Source organism: Taudactylus pleione, unplaced genomic scaffold, assembly GCF_031769625.1.
Source record: "Taudactylus pleione unplaced genomic scaffold, aTauple2 ptg000152l, whole genome shotgun sequence".
Taxonomy (NCBI): domain Eukaryota; kingdom Metazoa; phylum Chordata; class Amphibia; order Anura; family Myobatrachidae; genus Taudactylus; species Taudactylus pleione.
In genome coordinates, this window is record NW_028284554.1 from 2,346,200 (window position 1) to 2,370,401 (window position 24,202).

A 24,202-nucleotide genomic window follows, 5' to 3' on the forward strand; every position below is an offset into this window, starting at 1 on the left:
CCCCCCTGGCAGCTTGGACTCACGCCGGACTTACACATTTGTTCTCGCAGTCCCATAGGGCTGCCAACAAAAATCTGCAAGTCTGAAGGAGCCTTGAGTGCGGACAATAGCTGCATTTGCTCGCTGGTGTGAGGTAATTGCACCTAATTGAATTTCCCCCATAATGTTACCAGAAGTATTAGACACAGAATACTTGGAATATATAAGCATAAAAAAGTTTCATAATGTGACAAACTACAGAGTGAATATTGTTGGCTGATTTTAATATTCATTATTTATATTAATCTTGTTACTTTTCAGGCCAATGGACACTACTATCAAAGCACCTGATACTGTGAATGATATTGGTATGTTCTTATAATAAGACATGCTTTGTGTTATTTAATGAAGCTAAAAAAATGTTTATTATGTTAGTTCTGTTTGTATGGTGTCATGATGGTGCTCAATATCCATTCCATTTAAGCAGATATGTGTCCTTGTGTCACTGTCTTCCAGCCCAAAAAGTATCCTGGGGCACATGTAGTGGTTTACATCAGTGATTTTCCATTAACCAATACATTATCAGTCAAAAGTTTTAGAACACCTCCATTTTTCCAGTTTTCATTGACATGATACAAATTTATATATTTTGAATAACCTGAAATGGTGCAAAGGTAAATGGTAACCTGCTGGAGGTTAAAGTAAAAGTTTAGGTTAGCAAAAACTAAAAATACTGTAAATTTCAAAGTTATTTAAAAGTGATTTTTAAGGGAATAAGTCAAGAGTTTAAGAGCTTACATGTGTTCTGCAGCACTTGAACCTTGAAAGTTTATGCAAACAATTCCTACAGGTTTCCTAACTTTTATTAATTACTTGATTACATACTCACTGTTCAAATCCCGACAGCAGAAGCCCGACAGGTGGAGATCCTGACTGGGGCAGGTAAGTACCCTAATGCCATTATATGTGTTCAGCAGTTATATCTACAAAAGGTAGATGCTGTTATGTAAGCAACTTCTTTATGAAACCTCTATGACAGTGGAACCACCTTACAGCTCACAATATTGTTTTGACCAATATTCGCCAAATGCTGTATGTGCTGGGGGGCTAAACTAAGCAACAAACAAGAAGCACAAACACATGACAGTTTAAAAGAATATAGCACATCTATGAAACATAGTGGCAGACAAGATGACAGTTTAATAAACTATATGACCCTATAGAGTTTTTTCATTACTTAAGAACTACAGCATAAGCCTAAAAGTAAAAGCCTAGTTTAAAATGTAATATATTACTAACACACTTCTCCAAACAAAAAATCGCAGGCCTCAGGCCAGTACAGGTAAATGGAGATGGAATTACGGGCTAGTAGTCTTTACACCAATACAGCAAAGCCCATAATGAAAAGTGGTGCACAATGGAATTATCATTGGGTTCCATCACTCACCCTTATTTTGTATATTAAAAAGGACATGCACAGTTTAAAAAACCAATCACTTCAGAGACCAGGACTGCCACTTTTGTGGCTGAAGTGCTGGTTTGTTTGGGGGCCCAAAAATTTAATTATCTCGGTGATTTGATTAAATTAAACTGAAGGCTAACATTGTCAATCATCCTTTCAGTTGAAAGATGTCATAATCCTCCTCATCACCCTCATCACTGTTGTTAATATAATCATCATCACACATTTGTTCTTCTTCGCTGGATTTCACCCTTACAGAAGTCTTTGTACTTTTTGTAAATGGAGGCAAAGGTCATCCTCATAGAATTTGCAGTTCATTTTGATTTTGTGGAAGCAGCCTCCTACACCATTGACTCACAGATTTCCTGGCTGTGCTAAACACTCTTTCCAAATACACACTGGAGGGTGGGAAGCTTCAGTAAAATAATGCAAGTTTGTACAATGGGATCCAAATTTCCTTTTTTTTCCTCCCAGTATTTAAAGGGACTGTGTGACATGCTAATTTAAACATTGTCATTAAAATAATCATCCACTATTCTATTGGTGCCTACTGTATCAGAAAGAGTCATTGTAGAGTTGTCAATAATTGTGGGCAATATTTTTAAGCCTGACCAAATGACATAATGGTGTTTCACTCTGGTGAAAGTTCTCAACAGATGGTCCAACATCATGGTGGAGTATGAAACCTTTATGTGCACCATATACCCCATTCCATTATAAGTAAGGGGTTGGGTATGGGTTCCCGACAGTCGCAATCCCAACAGGGTTAACATATTGACACTTGTTGGTCGGTATGCTAACCCTCCACCTCTCCCTACCCTAACCCTCCCTTCCTGGTGCCTAACCCTAACCTCCCCCCTAGTGCCTAAACCTAACCCCTCCTCACTGCACCCTAACCCTCCCACCTTAGTGTGTAACCCTAACCCCCGATACTTACCTTCAGGATGCCGACAGTCGGTATTCTGGAGCCAGTATCCTGACTGTTGTCAGGATTCCGGTGCCGGTATTCAGACCGTCGGCATCACATCAGCCGACATGTTGACTACATCCTGTGAGTAGGGTATGCTATTTTGTTCTTCTGTAATTTTGGACTAGTTGGCTGAATTAAGTGAGCTGGATATTTATGTCTATCAGCACTCTTCTAGATACCAGACACTGGAGGTGTTATTTGAACTTTATATTTGCTACACTATGAGTTTCTTTTTAGTTAAGTGGTTAAAAACAAACAACCATCATATTGCATACAAAATAAACATTTTGTGTAGGCGTTGCATCTCTACATGTTGTAATACTGTAATTCAATACAAGTTTTCAAATATTGGCACATCCTTTGTTTACATTTGATCTGACATGGGATGGGAGTATAAAAAGAACATAAAGAACTTCCTTTTAAAAGCTTGCTAGAAACATGCACAGGATATTGAATGAACGAAATTGTAGAAACAGTGCACAGAAAACAGGGCTGTCCAACATTAGGGAACATAGGGCCTGATTCAGAGCCGGACGTTATTTGTGCTCGCTCGTTCAGAAAAAGAGGCCGGCTATTTAAATTGAGTGCTCGCTCTTTGCGGTCTGTTGACGCCTCTATGTCTGACCGAGCGAACGAAACATGCGCTCGCTATTTTGTAAAGACGCCCCCTGGCCGCTCGCATCATACGTCATCTCCGCTATTTATTTGATTAATCGAGTACATCGAAAGGCGTCTGAACTGCTCGCAGTGCTTGTGGTTGGATTTTCCTACCGCAATCATGCGAACAGTTCAGGCTAAGCAACAACGAAGTGGCGTGGTCGATGACGCTGCTTTGTTAATTATGCACACCATTAAAACGCCCGTTTTGACCATTTGGCATGCCTGCGTTCGGATCTCCACTCCCCGTTTTCAAGCACCTTCCCCTGTTACCACCCACAAACGCCTCATCCTGTCACTCAAATTAGCAGGCACTCGCAATTTTGCGAACGCTCGTTTTCTGACCGCACTGACTGGTTGGCGCATGCGCATTACGACCCATACGCATGCGCAGATGTGCGAACATCGCTCGGAGCGAACGAGCGGCTGCTTACGAGCGGCTCTGAATCAGGCCCATAGAGTCTATCTTCTAAACTCTCTATTGTCAGATGATTGATGTAACCATAAACTTAACCTATACTTAACTAAAATAATGACACATGAGCAAAATATGTCATTTAAAATAAATGGCCAGCTTTATTTATTGTTACAATAATAAATATGGCGGCAGAAAAAAGAACAGCAAGCCATCAGCGTCCATTTGTCTTAGGAAAAATGATATCACAACTCACGAGAGCCAACTATCCTAATATTGAGGGCAAGTGTGACATTAAAAGTTGCACAACACAACTCTCCCTTTCTAAGCAAGTGAGTTGATACCCAGCACCCATGTCAATGCACTATTCAGGTCCGCTCGGTTGAGAGGTGCTGCTGACTCCAGTAGGGTGCAATACGCCTAACCAGCACATCTAAGGGGAGTGCATACTGCAACAAGATGGACACTTTAATACTGTCGGTCTTTCCCTACCATGAAATAAAGCTGACGTAAGACACAAAATAGAAGGAGGGTGGAAGATCGAACTGAGGGCCTGATTCAGACCTGCTCGCGAGCGCTGAGCGCTCGCAAGCGAGTTGATGTTGGCCCAGTGCACATGCGCACGATGGAGCCGTCGCTCCAGGTCTCGCTGCAAAGGGGGCGTGCTGTCGATGGTGAGTGACAGCACGCCCCCTTTGGTGGGCGTTCTGGGGGCGTGGCTGCCCAGACGGAGGCGTTCCCATGGGAACGCCTACCATCTGGGGCCGGCCCCACTAACATCACAAGTGATGTCAGTGGGAGTGCTCTCGGCTCTGATAGAGCCGAAAACACTCCAGGGCTTGCCGCAACAAGACCCTACCACAAGGGTCTCGTCGCAAGCCCAGTGGTCAAGACCATCGCGACCATCTTTTTGGCCACTCGCTATAGCTGTGGGTGGTCACCCACAGCTATGCGAGCGGCCAGGAGGCCGCTCTAAAAAAAAGAGAAGGATGGCCTTGATTCAGAGCGAGCACTCTGTCAGAGCGTCCGGCTCTGAATCAGGGCCTGAAAGAGGCAGCATTACACACAAATCTACCCCCACCCTGTTAGATAACAGACCCTAAAACCCTCCTAGCCTATCACTGTTGCCAACCCATCTATCTTACACAACAAAACATTACAATACCAAATCACCACACAATTAATCCACAACTGCACAATCTTCTTCAAATCACAAACTATAGCATGACACAGTTCTAGAGTCTGTTGGCACAAACAATTTATACCAAGATGTATGACTAAAACAAGAGGGGCCCCAAACTCAGCTACTGATCTATGCAATCTGAGCAACAAGCCTACCACAACATACCCCTATGGCCGAACCACCTTGTGGGGATAAAAAGGTATCGGATGCCAAGCGTGATTGCGTAGCCCATGAAAATAAAAGAGGGGGCAATTATCCAAATGGGCCTAGAATTCAGGAAATCACCTGTAATCTGCAGAAAATAATAGGTGAGTAAAATATAACCAAAGCAGACAATAGAAGGAGGGGGGGACCTGACATAAGGTAAAAACTTACAAAAAACCAACTGGATCTTTTAAGTTTGGATTTTTCTTTTTTTAACCAATAGTTGTCCTAAGCAGGGCAAAAAACAGTGCAAAATCCCTCGAGACCCCCAAAAGAATGATGGCGAGTGGCCAAAGCTCTCAACTCAAACAAATAAAGCATAACATGTCTTGAATCCAGACAAATATATTTCCGATAGGCATTGGACTTTTATCTTCCTAGAGCCTGTATTTCCTGTGAGGACAGACCAGATGAGGAAAGTCTCGGCACCAATCTAAATGAATAGGTGTTGTACTCCAAAGGGGAGTACAACACCGAATGGAGCAATGAAAAACTGACTGAAATTTAAATTTTTTTAGAGAAGAACCATCCTCATGCATAAGCCATGCTCTCGGCAGAGAAGGACGGCTCCTAATATACAGGGAGGCCAAGCATATCCGGACAAATTCTGTCTTTAGGACAGGATATTAGAGACACTAAACGAACCCTTTCCATCTGGTTGGTCTTAGATAACTGAATCCAGCACAACACCACATCACATAGGAGAATATGGGTGTGAAACAGGGGTGAGGCAGAACATGAAACCACAACCAAATTGCTGATGCAAAAAGCCCCACGGTAGGCTATCACAAAAGCAATACAAAATAGCGTAACTTCAAAGAAGGAGGAATAAACAAATTGTAGACTAATGTCCGCAATAACGAATCTGGGCCGATGGGGCGACGCCAGTCATCCACCTCAGGCACTAAGCGCAACCAACCCCTAAGGGCTTTTTGTATTAAAAACATGCCCCACTAACTGCAAAAAGAGAGAAATGCCAGCCAGCCTCTGGGCAACATAAGCCCGTGACTTACCAGCAGCAAACAAATCCCAGGTAAAGGCTATCTGGGATTTACCTAACAAACTCCGTCTCCCCAAAATTTTTTCCCACTGCTGCCATGAAGTTTGATAAGCAGTCATTGGGGTCACGGACCTACCTGTGAGACCCTCCATGCTGGTTCGATAATCTGCCAACAATATGATGGACAAGGTTTGTGGCGGCAACCGGCAACATCCCTCCAAGGTATCGATTTCAATACCCAAGAAAACTAAACTAGTGGTGAGGCCTTCTGTCTTGTCATGTGCATTCGGGACTCTGAATTCTATGAAGAGAGCCTTCAATAACTGAAGGATCGAGCACACCAATCAGAACCCGCAGGCCCAACACACAGGAAGTCATCCAAGTAATGAGCTATTCCCATTTCCATAGAGCCTGTAGCTACACAGCAATGAAGGAAGGAACTGAGTTGCTCAAAAAAGGCACAGGAAACTGAACCCATTGGGAGGCACTTATCCAGGTATTACCCGTCCAGCAACCTAAGACCCATGAAACGGAAGGACTCCAGATGCAAGGCCAACAGACAGAAGACAGAATCAATGTCCCCCTTAGCAAACGGGGATCCAGACCCAGAAGTTCAGAGTTGAATGATTGATTACACATGTGACAGACCTCCTCCAAGATTACATTGTTGACTGAATCCCCTGCCGGATGTGATAAGTGCTGTATTAAACAGTAACTACCCAGGGCCTTTTTGGGGACAACTGCTACAGGTGAAAGGACAAGACTAGTTACTGGAGGTTCCTCAAAAGTCCCAATCATGCACCCCAGACCAAACTCTTTCTTAACCTCGTCCTTAACTACATGGCACAGATCATATGTGGAACAAAGGTTCCTGGGGGATCCGGAATGCACTGACTTTAAAACTGAAACCCCTCAGCAAACTCCCTATGCAGAAATTCAGCATCGTCCCATACAGGATACCAGTCTAGCCATTAACCATGGCATCCAAGCAAATGGGAGATGCTGCTTTACCTAATGTCATCTGGGCCAGGGGAGTAGAGCGTTGAACCTTGGCCTTGGAACAGGTCAGAAGGAACATGGGCAGGCTACGCCACCACCATTGACACCTCTATATCTGTATAATCCAGGTCCATGACCAAGACTCTATCCTGCTTCCGACTAAACTCCTCATCATAATGCAGCCATACTGCTGCCCGCAAAGACTTGAACAGGCCATGAATTAGATGCAAATACTGAATAACATTAAGATACTCAGGCAGCCTAGATTTAAGGTAGCAAGCTGAAAAAAACACAAATCCCTGAAAGCAATTGGTGTAGGACTAATACAACTCCAACCCAAAACCCGCTTTTGCCTTTACAGCTGCAAACACTTTTTTAGACTTAGCAGTGAGTGTGAGTAGGTCTATATAGCGACCATTTCCTATTCAAACCCTAACTCTGTTATGCAGGCCATATGAGTGCAGTGCACCTCATCTGAAGGACCAGCCCCACAATCCACACTAGTACTACTCCCTGAGGACCTGTCACTAGAATGCCTACATCAGTGCACGCAATGATGATGAGACTGCCTGGCTCATTTGCGTCTAACCCAATCCAAACTATCACTTGAGGAGAAGGAACTGGAACTAGACACCCCGTCAAAAGAACCAATGCACTCACCGGAAGGGATACCGTCTGTGTTGGCGACTCGGCAACAGCAGTGACCTGAGCATTGACCACAGGCACTGCATCCAAGCTGTCATCTGTAAAAGACACAGGGGCAGCATCATGCAAACTGACTGCATCCACAATACCCAAAGCCTGAACTGGCTGCAGAGTGGAAAAGTCCGAGGGAATGGAAGAAGGAGCAGGAGGCAAAGTAAAGAGGGAGAGGCCGCATATCCTGCCTAGCTGCTGAAGCAGGGACCCCAACTGTACCTGGACATTGGATGCCCAAGACACAGCAGAGGAAACCCCAGTGCCAGGGGAACTTGCAGGCTGCACTGTCAGTAGTGGTGTCAGACTACCCACCACTGGCACCAGCAGCCCAGCGATGGCTCTAGCATTCCAAAGGGGAGAACCCTTAGGTGCCAGGGACCCTACACTGCTTATTACTGCCTGTGCTGCTGCAACTCCCCCAGTCCTGGAGGAGCTGGCAGAAGAAAACATGGCAGACAACATGCCTGCTTCGCTGCCTATAGCAGTGCAGGGCAGCAGAGGAGGGGAGAGATTAGTGCGCCTGTCACTGCTATGCAGCTGATGGCTCTGCTCCCTGGCTGCAGCACGAAATGGCCACTGGTCTCACCCCCCCGGCTATTGCCAAACATGGCCGTTGGCCCCCCCACTGGATCAGTGTGAGCTGGCACCATCACAAGCTCCTGGTCCACATGCCTTTGAGACCTCTTACACCTCCCATGCCCCCAGCCATCAGCCGCTCCAGACAGGGCGGTCACTGGGGGACTGTGGGAACCACAGGGCCTGAGGGAGGAGGCCATGCCTGACCCACTGGAATGCTGGGAGGGCAGCTGTGGCCGTGAGGGACACAAAAATGGGGACAGCGATGGCTGCACCAGACCCAGCACCATCAGACAGATGGGCAGGCACAGAGTGTTTGTGTTGGGGGTGCTGCATAACAATGATTGGTGTATGCAGCAAGAGGGAATAAAGAACAGAAAGAAGGAAAAGAGTGGGAAGAGGCATAAGGAAAGGGACAGATAAAGGAATAGAGAAAGAGCCTTAGGAAATGGGATAGCAAGGAATAAAGAAAAAGAAAGGACAGAAAAATACAGTATAAGCAAAAGAGTCACTGAGTCAATTCAAGACAATCTACTCAAAAGCACAGTTCTGACAAGCAAATGAATTTCCCTGCTAGCAGATCAAATTCAAAAAGGCAGAATTACCCCCACAACCTACCCACACCCTCTTATATAACCAGCCCGGCCTATCACCGTAGTTAACCCTACTGTCAAACGCAACAAAACACGCCCATAACTTTATGAACCCCATCTATCCCTGACTAGAGGTTTATGTACCCTTGGTTCTATTCAATCCTCCGTTATCTAATAATTTCTTAGGTTCTTCTTTCTGTTGGTAGAAGTTTTACAGGAAAGAGCTGTGTTGCAAGTCACATTCTTTTTACTGGTTTTCCATCATCACTTCATTTAACTAATGACCATAAAGTATTATATTATTTTTTTTCTGTATATTTTGGCTTAAATCCTATTATAATGTTTTATTTTCAGATTACAGCTGGGAGGTTAAAGCCAATGACAGAAGTTTCCATGACAAAATCAAGAAGAAAGGATTCCTTTGTGTCCATAGGAATAAATATGCGGTAAATCCACTTTTGTTAACCTTTTAATTCAATTATAGAATTTCAAGTGAACTTTATGGTACTCTATATTAATATGGAACTACTTTACAAGTCCTTCATGAGCATAATAGAATACTTCCAGTTACATAATAATAGGGTATAGCAGGCATACTTATCTGCATCAAAGTTGCTCTGTCTTTGTCAGCCAATAAACCAATGAGTTCTAAAAGTGGCCACAATAGGTGATTATTAATTATTTTCTTTCTGTATGGAAACTATTATAGATTGCTGGTGCTGTGTATATACTGTAGTTAAAAACATCCAGATAAAATGTGTTAGTCTTTTCCTTCATGCATGGTGATGAGCTGCAAGCAGAATGAAAGACGACAAGTTCACAGCTTTCAGTCAGGCATGATGTTTAGCTTCGCTGTTGAGTGTCTCCATTCTGATTTGAGCAAACTGATTACAACTTCCTTAGCATTTAAAATGGATCAATGCATTTCGTTTCTCTCAAGAAACTTTTTTAAGATGAGAACTGCAATGCATTTGAATTTTTGTTGGTTTAAAAAAAAAAGAGAGGTGGCACTAGCTCAGCTGCAAGCAGAACAGAGAAGTGAGAGCTAAGTAAATAAATAGTACTCTAGGAAGGAGAACATAAACATGTATTAAGATGTATATTAGTTGTATTTATGGACCTGTTACACATGCACAAATAGGTCCCTTATCCAGAAAATAGAAAAGTAGAAAGAAAGAGAAAATAATGAACAGAGGGGAATAGCCATGAGTATAAAGCAAAATGTTAGCAAGAAAAATTGAGTATAGTAAAAATTGGGATTGGATAAAAGAGAAAGAAATAATCAACAAATGGTAGAAGAACTAACACAAAATATATAGATAAATAGAGATTTGGAGAAATAGAGCCAAGACAGAGAGAGTGCTAAAAGAGATGCAACTTTAAACAAAATTACTCAAATAAAAATAGGAAATACTGTATAGTAGTCTGCAATTTACAAAAATGTATGCATTCTGGTATTTTTTTCTGCTGGAAAATCTCCAAAAAAATTGTGATTTTTCATGATTTTAAAACACAATTCACCAAAAGTCACAATTTTTATAGGTTATAAATACAAGTCACCAGATGTAATAAACATTGTGAAGAATTCATCAAGCTCCACAAATACAATATTTTCGGAGCTTGACTGCTGGAGCATTCGCTAACATCAGATGGCGTTTACTCCCACTCGTGGCTTGCAACCCGAATGTAGGTCACGCATGTGCACCAGTGTCGAAAAAGTCATTGCTCCGAAAGGAGCAGTGAAGCACTTCAGGGAGACAGATGATTTTCGGATCAGCTGTCTCCACGCTGGAGCAATGATGAATTGCTCCTGCACTCGCATCGAGTTAGTATGTTAATTATCAGGGCCAGTTCGGACCCCGATAATTAACATAATAAATATACCTCACTGTGTGAAACCCCTCCAATCAATACATTCAGGGGAAAACGGTTTACACAGCCAGTACTGGAATCAGCATTTTCTATAACTCTCCTACATCCAATGTTCCTTCTCAATCTCAGTACAGGCGATCCTCAATAAAATCAGTAACAAGCTTCCTATTGTGCATTAAGTTACATAATACATATAATAGAAGGAACACAATATAAAACTGATAAAAGGCAGAATAGTAACAAGATTTCTCCATACCAGAGCCTGGATGGAATACAGTTTATCTGGGGTAGTATACATGAGGCAGTCCCAGCCAGGTGACCAATAGTTCTCCGCTGATAAAGAGGTCCTGTGTAAGCACTACATCACGCAGACACAATTCTATTCCGTAGAGTCTTTGCCAAGACTACTGGTGTTGGTGCCCAGGTTTGCAGCCACCTTTTTAGAGATGACCAACTCAATGCTGAGTAGCCATATTGTCATGAGCTGTGGATAACATGATAATTATAAAAAAAAATGTACACCTTTCTAATACAATAACTTGCTGGTGTTCGATTATAAAACTCAGATTAACATATTGCTTCATTGTAAAATTCATAAAAAAATATATCCCATTTGTAAAAATAATAATAAAGTAGTATCTTCATACAATACAATTCTATTAAAAAATTATATATTTATATTTTATATGCAGTCAATAAAGTAATTAAATAAATACTTACCTGCCTTTTTATTCCTGGCTTATCTGATGTATGTTAGGACTCGTGTAACAATGGTACTTATTTCTGGTGGCAAATTTTGTTTAATATCACAGTGATACTAATGAATATGCCACCGGTATTTACCATAACTTATGTGTGACAAGGTCCAGCGCTGTCTTCCTCCTTGGCGGAGTCCCCTTCTGTGTTGCCGTCAGCCTATTTGCCCTTAATAATTTTTCTGTGCATTTATGATTAACTATCAGCAGCCGCTGTGCATACTATATTCATTTTAATATGCATTTTAATATGTATTATATATATATAATATTATTTATTTACTAATCTTCCCTATGATGCCAATGTTTGCTCTGTCAGCATAGTTCTGTTTTTATTCCCTCTTGTGCGTGTGTTTATGCACAGCCAGAGTTTTGTGCTTAGCTCCCCAAACTTAGCATGGTGGTGTAGTTTGGCCAGGATTAGGTTTTTGGCTATGTTTAAAGTTTGTCAGGGTCATAGAGATCTACATGGTGCCTACAGGATAGGCCGAGGAGTCTCTGGTTTGAAATTTTAGTTTAAACAAGTTCGCTAATGATGTCTTCCAGTGCCTAAAACTGCAGTGGTCTGAAGATAAAGGCTGATATGTACTAGTGGGGCCAGACAGAGCTTCAACAGAAGAGCGTTGAGTCGGAGGATCAACTGTCACTGTACCTGCAGTGACAGTTACTAATTTCCTCCAAGCACATTTTCACGCTATGCAGTCAGGAAGCCGATGGTCGAAATGCCGACCGCCAGCTTCCTGACTGTGCAATCCTGACAGGGGACTAATGATAGGCGTCAAAATCCCGACGCTTATAATTAACCCTATGCTGGGAGCCGGACGCCCGGCATACCGAGCTAAGGTAAGCCGGGCAGCGAGCATGGACAGCTGCGGGGGTGAGGGTTAGGTTAGGGTCTCCCAGGGGTATCTTAGGGTTAGGCACCCCCCCTGGGAAGGTTAGGGTTAGGCTAGGGGAAGGGGGTTGGGGTTATGCACCCCCCCAAGACTGTTAGGTTTAGGCTGCGCGGATGAGGAGGTTAGGTTTAGGCACTTACGGGGAGATTAGGGTTAGGCACCCCTAAGGGAGGGTTAGGGTTAGGTTTGGGGAGAGGGTTAGGTATGGTTAGTTTACTTACCTATCGGGATCTTCACTGCTGCCAGTCTTCCGGCATCGGGATTTGTACCGATTCATACCGATCCCCATTTTTACATGCCATGGTCTCTAATGTTGGTCAGCTTAGATTTCTGTTGGGCAATGATTTCTGAAACCACAGCAATTTGGGAAGCTATACTAGTTTCTGTCCTGTACTGTAAGTCACTCTGCTCCTGATATAACCCATTACAAACAAAGTGGGAGCTTCCAGCAGCCTTTTTAGTCTGGCTCCTAATGGAAAAACAAACAACATTGCTTATACCTCAGTGCTGAGGCAATAGTGTCTACATACTCAATATAAATGGATAGTTATGGTTTAGCCCCAAAAAGGACCTGTTAGCAAACAGTTGGGTCATTTTCAGGATCAATGGAATGGAGTTACAGGCAAGGACAATGTAAAAGAAGAAGTACTTCAAGGTCCATTCTCCAACCCAGGCAAGGCCTGGTAGCCTATACAGGACACTAAGACCTTCTATTTCTGTTGTATATTGAGCATTGCCAGGCCCGGCGACATGGGAGTACAAAGGGGACACTTGTACTGGGTTCTGAGATTCGTTTGATACACGGCTGGGAAATAAGGCTGAGATACAGAGTGGCTGGAGAATAAGGCTGAGACACAGAGGGGCTGGGGAAAGAAGCTGAGATGTAGAAGGGCTGGGTAATGAGGCTGAGGCACAGAGGGGCTGGGGAGACACAGTGGGGCAGTGGAATGAGGCTGAGCAGACACAGAGGGGCTGGAGAAAAAAGCTGACAGACACAGGGGCTGGGGATTGAGGCTGAGACACAGAGTGGCTGGGGAATGAGGCTGGGGAGACACAGAGGGGCTAAAAAATTAGGCTTGGAGACACAGAAGGACTAGAAAATGAAGCTGGGGAGACACAGAGGGGCTGGTGAATGAGGTTTGGGAGACATAAAGGGGTATTCAATATGGGAGCGAAAACATCGTTTTTGTGTTAATATCGGACTTTTGACGTCATTATCACAGGTTTGACTTTTACACCATATTCAATTTCAAAGACTTATCGCAGGTTCGTAAAGTCTTTGATAAAAAATGGGGATAACTTTTCACCATTGAATAGGTGTCGAAAAAAAAGTGCAGAATTGGGGTTTAGGGGTGCAGGCTTAAAAAAAATAGCCTGCACCCCTGGGAATGACATTTAAAAAAGGACGGTGTCAAAAAAAGTGTAAAAAAAAAATAGGGACACCCCAAAAAAATAATTTAAAAATTGGGGTGAAAAAAAAAAATGGGAAAAAAATTATTAACAATAGGGAAATAGGTTCAGGGCTATTCTGCAAGTATGCGGCAGGTGTTTTCTAGAATAGAATTATAGCGGCAGGTGCACTATTGCAGAATTTTAAAAACTTACTTTAGGGACATCAAAATATGCTAGCACCCACTTTCATGTACCCCAAATTTGATGGGACCACTTAAAAAAACGAAAAAAAACCCCTAAGTGCTCTTCTGCATCACTTCTTCAGTGTCGGGAAAAACACCTGCTGCGGCTATTTAAATCCCCGACTTTCATTTAAAGGCTAAAACGGGGGTACCCATAGTGATCCCCCATGTTTTTACAACTTTAGGGGGTCTTACAATTTTTTTAAGGAAAAATTCGTAACTTTACGCAAATCCAACTTCGGAGGTTCCCGTTTTCGTTAATTTTATATTGAATACGGGGATAAGCGGGCGCGCGCCCGATACTTTAACGCAGGTAAAAACTCTGATATAAAACGTTAACTTCGACAGTGAAGTTAACGTTTCATATTGAATACCCCTCATAGAGGAGCTGGGGAAAGAATCTGACAAACACAGGGGCTGGGGAATGAGACTGGAAAGACATGGGCTGCGGAATAAGGCTGAGATATACAGGGGCTGGGGAATGATACTGAGATATACAGGGGCTGGGGCATGAGTCTGAGACACAGAGGGGCTGGGGAATGAAGCTGAGAGACACAGAGGCTGAAGAATAGAGACATAGGCTGTTGAGATACTGGGTGAGGAATAAGGCTGCGAGACAAAGGGTGGAGAATGAATCTGAGAAACACAGTGGAACAGATGAAGATGAGAGACATGGGGGAATGATGAAGCTGAGAAACACAGAGGCTGGGGAATGAGGCTGAGACACATGGGGCTGGAGAATGAGACTGAGGAGACACGGGCTGGGGAATGAGGCTGAGATATACAGGGGCTGGGGAATGGAGCTGAGAGACACAGGGTTGGGGAATGAAGGTGAGAGACACAGGGGCTGGGGAAGGAAGAATTGAGACATAAGCTGGGGAATGAGGCTGAGATATACAGGGTTGGGGAATGAAGGTGAGAGACACAGGGGCTGGGGAAGGAAGAATAGAGACATTATCTGGGGAATGAGGCTAAGAGACACAGGGTGAGGAATGAGGCTGAGAGACAGAGGGTTGAGAATGAAGCTGCGAAACAGTGCAACAGATAAGGCTGAGAGATATCGGGGAATGATGAAGCTGGAAGAATGGTGGGGGGATAATGATGCTGAGAGACATACTGTAGGAAAAAAGTGGATGACTGGAAATGGAGAGACACAGGGGGATAAGGCTGGAGGCACAGTTGGGGATTAGACTGGAGAGACAAAGGGGATGAGCCAATGGCCGACCTGCATGTACCTACTGGAAGGGTATAAGTGGCCCCAAAAACATGAATGTGTTGGGCCCCAAGATTTCTGTTGCCGGTCCTGAGCATTGCTATGGCTATGGCAATCTGTGGCATAATCAAATAACAAGATCAAAACAGTAATATTGCAGATGTGTCCAAGCATATATATAAATCACTAAAATGACCAGATTCTAATAGATTGAACTGTATGCTATAGCCCCATACAATATTAATTAATTAAGTTAATCATAATAGATGGTGGTGCAGGACCCACATTGTTCCACTTGCTTTGCAAAGCAGGCCTGGAGCTGCTGCACGGTCCAGCTGCTGAAAGAAATCAGCATGAATGCTTCTAAGTGCTGTGGCAGTGTTAGCCCACTTTGAACCCCACATGGGGGGCAGACTGGGAGTCACCCAGGTGGTGCCAGAGAGAGACCGACATAACCTGCCCCTGCTCCGGGCACAGGGGGGTGGTGTCCTGCCTGTTCCTTTTCATATGCAGATGAGAGATTGAAGCCACCTTGGATGACATAATCATATTCATATCCATCTGCTGCACTGTGCCCTGGGAATGTTTATACTTTGGGGTGCATCAGGAATAGGCCTCTTCCACCTTCCCACATCCACGAAAAGAGATGTGGCCTTCCTGCCATTGCTGTCTCCAGCCGAGAGTTCACTTGTGCGTGCCCAAAGTACATCTTTTTCACTTGACAAGGGTGTGCTCGGACAGCGGCCCTCTTGAGCACAAGTCCAACTCATACTTACCTGGCAGGGGAGATACCATGATCACAAAGGTGCTTCTACCAGGGCGAAGCTCATCCATTGCACTCTGGATGTGCTAACCCCTGTGATTTCCCCAAATGTGAGAAACTCGACTGCATAATTTGTGGTAGTGGGGGACTGCATTTGCGCTTTCCCCTGATGATCTCTGGTAAAAGTCAGCTTTTTTTTGTGTGGCGGTGTCTTCAGAAAACCTTTTTTGTTGCTTGCCTTTACTCTTTCTTTCAACACTCCCTTCATTTCAACTGCACACTTTTAACTGATTTTCCACCTTTTCTGTCAGTGCTGCTCTCTTTTGTCCTTACCTCTTCTGTGTGCTTGTTGCATGCTGCTTTGCAGTTATACCATTCCAGTGTGCTTTGCTTATACAACCAATAGAGGGCGATGCAGGACCCACACTGTTCCACTTGCTTTGCAAAGCAGGCCTGGAGCTATTGCACAGTCCAGCTGCTGCAAGAAATCAGCTTGAATGCTTCAAATTGCTGTGGCTGTGGTAGCCCACCTTGAACCCCATGCAGGGTGTGAACTGAGAGTTCACCATGTTTTTCTCTGGTGCTATCCTGTTGCTCTGTACTATACTTGCTTGTCTATTGAATTAACTATCTACATTTGGGACCCTGCCAGCATGGAACCTCTTGCCTCTTTGGGATTATATTCAGCCCAGCTCGCTTATACCTGTGGATGCCACGCTGGTCGGCCATCTGCGAGTGAGGTCCCTTTACACAGCGAGAGGACCATCTGGTATTCACTTATGCCATCAGTGGCAACATCGGTCCTGGCTCCCACCTGCACATCCGAGCAGCACGCTATTTCGGCTCTCACACTGGATGCGAGTCTGCAACTCCCCAGTGAGACACTTCTTGCAGCGCGAGCTATCCGGATCAGCTCCTGCTAGCTGCTGGCTAACATAACCTTCATCTTCTGGCATCCACGGATAGAGATTAAGTGTGACTACTGGATACTCACCTATCTTTGACCTGTGAGTATATCCCATTATTTTCCAAGTAGATCAGAGTCCAGAGACTGTTACACTATAAACAACATTGGGCCTGATTCAGACCCACTCGCGAGCGGCTGTCCGCTCGCAAGTGGGTCGATGTTATGCACTGAGCATGCGCACGACGGAGGGAGCTCCGTCGTGCGCATGCGCCAGACGCGACGAGCGAAGGAAAGTCAGTGCAGTGCGCAGTGCAGAGTTTGCATAAGCATCTTAGCAAATAATTGCTCAATCTGCGTAGAAATCACCATTGCACCCATCTCTGAGTCAGACCCAGAGTATGTTACTACACAGGTGCCCACAGCTATTAACTATTCTTTAGTGTGCGCAACCCCCCAAAAAAAATACAAATGGGAAAGAAAGAAGACTAAAGAATAGGTTTGCCTTAATACTCTTGCTGTATCACTCAATGAGCTGGAGCTCAAAGGGAGCATGGAAGACCAGATTTTAAGGAAATGAATGTACTGAGTGAGCCAGAGGAGCAAATTTCAGACATTCAAGGAGGGAAGGACAATAATGACCTTAGATTCAAGAAAGCAGAATTAAAACAGTTTTGGTTCCAGAGAAGAAAAGGAAATGAAATAAGACAGGAAGGTCAGTTGAGACGAATGCTCCAGCCACTACTTTATCCTCAATGTTCCACCCCGAGTAAAGACCAAGAGAAACCTATTTGTTCAGGGGTAGAAAGACTAGATGGACCAGTACAACTGCAGGCACCTTGACAAGAGGGAAAAAGGAAAAAAAAACATGCTGAAGATCCAAAAGAATTCCACCAAGGAAAGGCAAAAGGGCTCTATTCCTATCCCTCCCTAGTTGGCCATCTATCTAAATGATTGAGTTGAATTGGCTTGCTAGTAGTTGAATGAGGTGTGAATGAAAATATGAAAATAAAATATAAGATACTGTATATGTTTAAAATAATGTTTTTATCATTTTTGGTGTAGTTGGTGATCTGGATTTTTAATAAATCATCGCTATGCCAGATTACCAGGGGGAGAGTGTAACCCCTATTTAGGGCTAACCGAGCAAATAGGTGACCTGACTGCAATATATGTTATGACTATATGAACTATGTGGTAAACAATTGATATATAACTATTGTGATAAAAAATTGAGTATTATTATATATTCATTATCCATGCTTAATAGTAAATCTATATATTGTATATAAAAAGTTTACATTTGACCCATACATCGGTAAGGCCCCTACTCACTGTACCTTTCCCCACTCTCCCTGGCTCCCTTCTCCAAATTGCTGCACTCCTTGCAGTCACCGGGATATGTATTGAGATGCACTCCAGAAGCTTTCCAAACCCAAGTGGCTGTGTTAATAAGTTGCAGCATCTGCATACAAAAATGATGCATTGGTCACAGATCAGATAATCATCAGCCTTCTGAGTAATCCTTTGGCTACTTAGAATGGTCAGTGGAACTAAGATACTGGCACCATTAAAATTGTGTACAAAAATGTAGGTGCTGGATCTGACACTCCTATAAAATGGTTTTAACATACCTACAATTTTCTAACCACCCCTCTGGTACCACCCACAAATGGACCCTAACTGTCAATTACTCTGAATTAAAATTTTCTGCGAGCATCATGGCAGTTTAGATGCATATGGTGCAATAAATACATTGGCCAACTGCTTAAATATTGTCATAGAGTACAACTATGAATCAGGCCCACTGTTAATTGAAAATACTATTGAGAAAATGTATTGTATCAAACCTTGGAGGGAGATAAAATGGAGAAGTTGCCCAAATCAACCAATCAGCCACAGTCATTATCTAGGAGAGCCAATAAAAGGACAGAAGCTGATTGGTTGCTATGGGCCACTTCTCTAAATTATCTCTCTCCAAGGCTTGATACATCTCTCCCTATGTGAGACCTCCACACATTTGTTAGACATGTATTTTACAGAATGACACAATAGGGAAATTTGCAGACATTGGGTAGGATGCATCAAACTTTGCATTTTGGATGTGATGCTTTCCGCCACAAATCACATGCATACCAGCATTTAGAAATGCTGTATACATAAATATTTAGGCAAAGAACAGCTCTCCCAATAAGAGCTGCCATTTGCAGTGTGGGAACCTCCAAGTTTATGACCTTTTGAGCATGGGGGACCCTTGGAGGGATCCTATTGGATCCCTCTCTGGGAAAACTCCAATTAGAAACTCATAGCTTTCTATTAGGTAACACACACTTGCCTACATTCAGCTTCCTCCTTCCGGGAGGGAGCTGTCAGGCTACCATGGCGAGGGGTGTGCACATCTGAAAGGGGGCATGACATGGGGGGGTGATGCTCCATTGGGGGCAAAGCAATGGACAGGACCGCGCAATTGTGTCATCGTGGCCCTGCCCTCTTCACAATGCTGAAATTAGTGGCATTGTAAAGCAGGGGGCGGGGCCACAATGATGTGATTCAACGCGAACCACGTAACCGCCCCCCCCTTCCTGCTGCAGGGTTTTTTATTGTTACCATGGGGGTAGGCAGGTCAGTGGCCTTTCCCAGGTGTGTGGAGCAGCACCAAAGTTTCGGGAGGCTCCCGGCCGAATCGAGAGGGTAGGCAAGTCTGAGGCAACACCATATATATATATATAAAAAAGTTTTGCTTTCCCGATTTTGATGCATACGTTGATTGTGGTCAAACCTCCGAAAACTGCATTTCAGAGGTTTAACCACATTTTTTGTGTTGATGCATCCCACCCATAAACAATTCTTCCAAATGTGTTTCAGTAAGCAATTGTGTGTGGGGAAAGGTAATGATTGAGCCGCTGGTAGAATTGACAATCTAGAAGTAGTTTAAAAAGCAGTGTCATTGTAAATGAATGTCCACCAAAGCATGCATGAGCTATTTGGTTAGATGATAGATCAGCAGAATAGCAAGCACAGATAAAAGTAAGAAGCAGTCTGTTGTAGAAACAAACATAAATTGTTCACTGGCACAAAAAAAGGGGACATTAAGTAATAATTCTAATAATGATTAAAAAAAGTGTGTTGACAATGAATAAGTGACTCCATTTTTTTATAATACAATTAAATGCATTAGTTTAATGAATTTAATTGTATTATACAAACGGAGTCAGTCATTCATTGTTTACACATTCTTACATTATTTAATCATTATTGTCAATAAATGCTCAGGGCCTGATTCAGACCTGCATGCAAATACTGATGTTTACATAGATTGAGCGATTGTTAGCCATTGCGCATGCATGAAAGCCTCACTACACTGTGACATTTGCGATTATGCTCACACTGAAGATTCACTTGCAAAGTGAGTGACAGGTAATCAGCATTTGGGGGAGGTATTGGGGAGTGGCTAGGCAAACGCAGGCATGTCAGTACTGAGTAATGTCATCTACATGCATAAATTAGCCATTGCAATCTCCTTCGCAGTTTGAGAGCTCTCAAATGTCAGGAGATCTGTAGTGTTTGAGACAGGTCAGACTAATACTCAGAAGCTGCATGGCTCCTATATCTGCATTGATGTTCCAGATACAGTAGTCTTACTGTCAGACAAATATGAGAAGGCAGCTGTGGAGACATTAGCATATTTTCACTATTGCGATCTGTGAGAGATTGCAACTGGTATGGCATTTGCGTGCAAATCTGAATAAGGCCCTAAGGGCCCCTCCTTTTTTGTAAAAAAGCAGTCTGTTGCAGAGTTGTGCAAAATAATGAACTGTACATATACAGTAGGTCACAGGTTCTCAAACTCGGTCCTCAGGACCCCAAACAGTGCATGTTTTCCTGGTATCCTCACAGAATCACAAGTGAGGTATTAACTCCACCTGTGGATATTTTAAAATGTGTCAGTGAGTAATGACTACACCTGTGCACCAGCTAGGTGACTTGTAAAATATGAATGGTGTGGGGTCCTGAGGACCGAGTTTAAGAACCTCTGCAGTAGGTGATCAGAAAAAATAGCAGTGCAATTATAAAATAGTCACAGGTATAAGTTGGTTCGTCCAGCAAATAAGCTAGCTGGGGCAACATGCAAAGTTCCTGTACAGGCATTAAAAAAGATAACTGGAATGATAGGCAAAGATAAAATTCTGACAGCAAACATAGTAGTTGTAGTCAAATACAGTGCACCAACCAGCAGGGCCGCCATCAGGGGGGGACTGCCAGGACTGGAGTCCCGGACCCTGGAAAAGCGGGGGGGGGGCGCCCGCTCCTACGCCCACTCCTACTGCTGGCTGCTGCCACCGCCCGTCGCCGCCAGCCCAGTTCCCACTAAGTAATTTGAGGCTGGGCTGCTCCACCAGCCTCCATCTACGCTTTGCTTCTCAATTATGCTTTGCTTCGGACACGCATGACGTCATGATGTCATGTCACGCTGTGCCGCTGGAGGTAGAGGTCGGAGGAACCACGATGCTAACGAGTGATGAACAGGTCTGCCGGGGAGAAGAGGAGAAGAAAGGACTCGGAGCCTGTAAGGAAATAAGGTAAGTACAATAAGTGGGTAAAAGCTGGGAAGGGCGGTCTGGTCTGGTCCAGTCATATTTAATCGGGGGCAGAGAATTTGGAAGAAGCTGGGGAGGGCACTGGTCTGGACTGCTACAGTCATATGAAAAACCAGGGGAGGTGGGGGGGTTGTGAAAAAGCTGGGGAGGGCACTGGTCTGGTACAGTCATATGTAAAACCAGGGACAGGGATTGGGAAAAAGCTGGGGAGTGCAGACTGAGCACTGGTCTGGTTTAATAATTTTTGGACAAAATATTTGCAATTTTTTCTTTATTGTATACGACTAAGATAGCAGGGGAAGGGTGATTGGGGAAGGAAAGGATGGGGGATGGGGGGGCTGCCTATTTTGTCAGTCCCGGGCCCCATAATTACTGATGGCAGCCCTGCCAACCAGGATACAATACAATACAGTAGTAGGAGAAATGCTGGTGTGTGAATGCAAGGGTTGGCCATCAACCAATGATGGTTAACAACCCTCGATGGTTAACCGTTGATGGTAGAGGGTTTTACCCTCAATGGCAGAGAGCAAAATGGTAATCCACCATATATGGTACAGAGCTCCCCAATTTTTTCTTTCTACTTGGTGCAAGGAAAGGAGCCTAGCTCTGCACCCCGCCCTGCAAAACCCCACTCCCATCTCTGATTGGCCCACTGCCCAGTTAGTAAAAGAGCAGAGCTGAACATCGGTGGGTGAAACCATTAATGGTTCACCTGTCATTGATTTCATACCATTCAGATTAGCAACCAATGGTACCATCAATGATTATTATCAATGGTTAACCCACCGATGGCCATCCCTAGTAAATGCTATAACCAACAATGTGTACCTAAAACAGGTGTCTATTTAAGGCAGCTGAACCAATGGAGATTCATGCAGGAACAGTCCACAGATGACATAATAACGTGACTACAATTACTACAAAGTAAAATGTCAGATGTGCCAGAAAAACAGCACTATATAAAAGCAACAAAATACCTGCTGAGATAACCAGTTGTCTGCTATTCCGAACACATTATGGGACATACTTATCAAAACATATTTGCAGGATACTGTATCTGCCACAAATATTAAGTAACAAATAGATATATGTTTGGGGGTCCACAGCAGATATTGGTTTTCTATGGGGGTTGTTAAAATACTAAATTAACAAGCTCCCTAAGAACTATTAACATTTATGTGAACATGTCTTTACTATACTTTACTTGGTCTATGTCAAATCACCCCTTAACGCCCGCATTCCAAATCTCTAATTGTAAAGAGTCGAAAGTGGCCAACCTGATGTGCCTTTAAAAATATTACTGCTTTAAATCCAGCACCAAAATCTATTAATAATTGGCACTCTTACAAACTCATAGGGCTACATGTAATAGGGTATCTGTTTTGGTAAATTGCGAGTATTGTGTTAAACTCGCAATTTTTAACAACTCTGCAATGTAATAGGGTGTCAGTTCACTAGAACTCACATTTTTTCAGAGTTACTACAAATCCCCATTCTCCATCTCACATCCAGATGTTTTCCCATTGAAAACAATCAACTAGCCCAATGTAATAGGGTGTCAGTTTTAGACTCGCAAAAAAAAGTTAACCAAAAGTCCCCAAATAATAGACCTGCATCAGGATATATCCTGAGCAGGTCAGATTAACACAGAAACATGCACATATCCATGAGATACATGCATGTTACTGTGTATACTTATGCAAAAAAAAAATTTTTTAAATGGGGTGCTGCCCCCCCAAAAGCATAACCAACCCCGGGCTTTATAAAGACTGTCCTGGTTCTAAAAATAAAGGGGAAAAATGCGTAGGGGTCCCCTGTATATTAAGAACCAGCACAGGGCTTTGCTGAGCTGGCCCTTTGTGGAAAAACAGGGGACAAAATGAGTAGGAGTCCCCTGTATCTCCATAAACAGCACCGGACTCTTTCTAGCGAGGTGGGGGGGGGGGGTAATGCCACAGCCAGGGAAAACCTTTCACCAGTTTCCCCAGCCAAAGCATTACCCATGACCACTAGTCAGCCCAGGTCAAGGATCCCTGGGGAGTTGGGGACTAATAACTAATAAATGGGTCCTCCTGTCCAGGGCACCCAAGCCTTGGCTGATAGCCCGGAGCTATCCCCAGCACCCCTGGACGGTGGGTGCCAGGTTGATAATTTAAAAGTGTAGTGTAAATTATATATGTTTAAATATTCTCTTTAGCTGTGGTACTAACATCCCAGCAAGTCGCCCCAGCATACTGGTACTTGGAGAACCACAAGTACCAGCATGCGAGGCATTACGAGCCCGCTGGTACCTGTAGTTCCACAGCCAAAGAAATACGTTAAAAAACACAACACACCGTGAATGTAAAAGTTTATTATTACATACATACACACTCACTATCACAGATACTTACCTAGTTTCCCTGAAACCATCATGTCTCCTTGTCCAGTAGTCCATAGGGGAACTGCAGCATTGTATCCAATGATGTGACCACAAGTTTACTTGGGGTGAACCTTCTGCTGACATCATTGGATACAATGTCGTGGTTTCCACCATAGACTTCAATGGAGATATCTCCCCATTGAAGACTATGCAGGAGACAGGCTGACTACACACAGCCAATCAAGAAGCAACTCTGACGGAGACACCTGCTGATTGCTGGCGGGTCCTACAATGACTGGGCATACCTTGTCCCCAGTCATTCACGTGGAGGAAAGGTATGTGTACACACACATACCTTTTCTCAGTCTGGCTTGGTTTTTGGTATTATCGTGTTTTTATTTTAACTCCCTGGATGCCTACTTGGAACAAAGAGGCCCTGAACTACGCATTGGAGAGGGCAGTATGGAT

The 24,202-nt window shown here is 43.7% G+C and overlaps 1 protein-coding gene and 1 non-coding gene across 2 annotated transcripts in view; both read left to right on the forward strand.

Moving 5' to 3' along the window:
- Window positions 1-304: 304 nt before the first annotated feature.
- LOC148522184 (phospholipid-transporting ATPase IK-like) overlaps window positions 305-24,202 on the forward strand; it is a 295,966-nt gene continuing 272,068 nt past the window's right edge. The window contains 2 exon segments of the mRNA XM_088474278.1: window positions 305-347; window positions 9,092-9,183. Of these exon segments, the coding sequence (XP_088330404.1) occupies window positions 305-347; window positions 9,092-9,183 (135 nt within the window).
- On the forward strand, window positions 15,876-16,039 carry LOC148522185 (U1 spliceosomal RNA). The gene has a single exon (XR_015878773.1). It is a non-coding gene; the product is annotated as a U1 spliceosomal RNA (small nuclear RNA).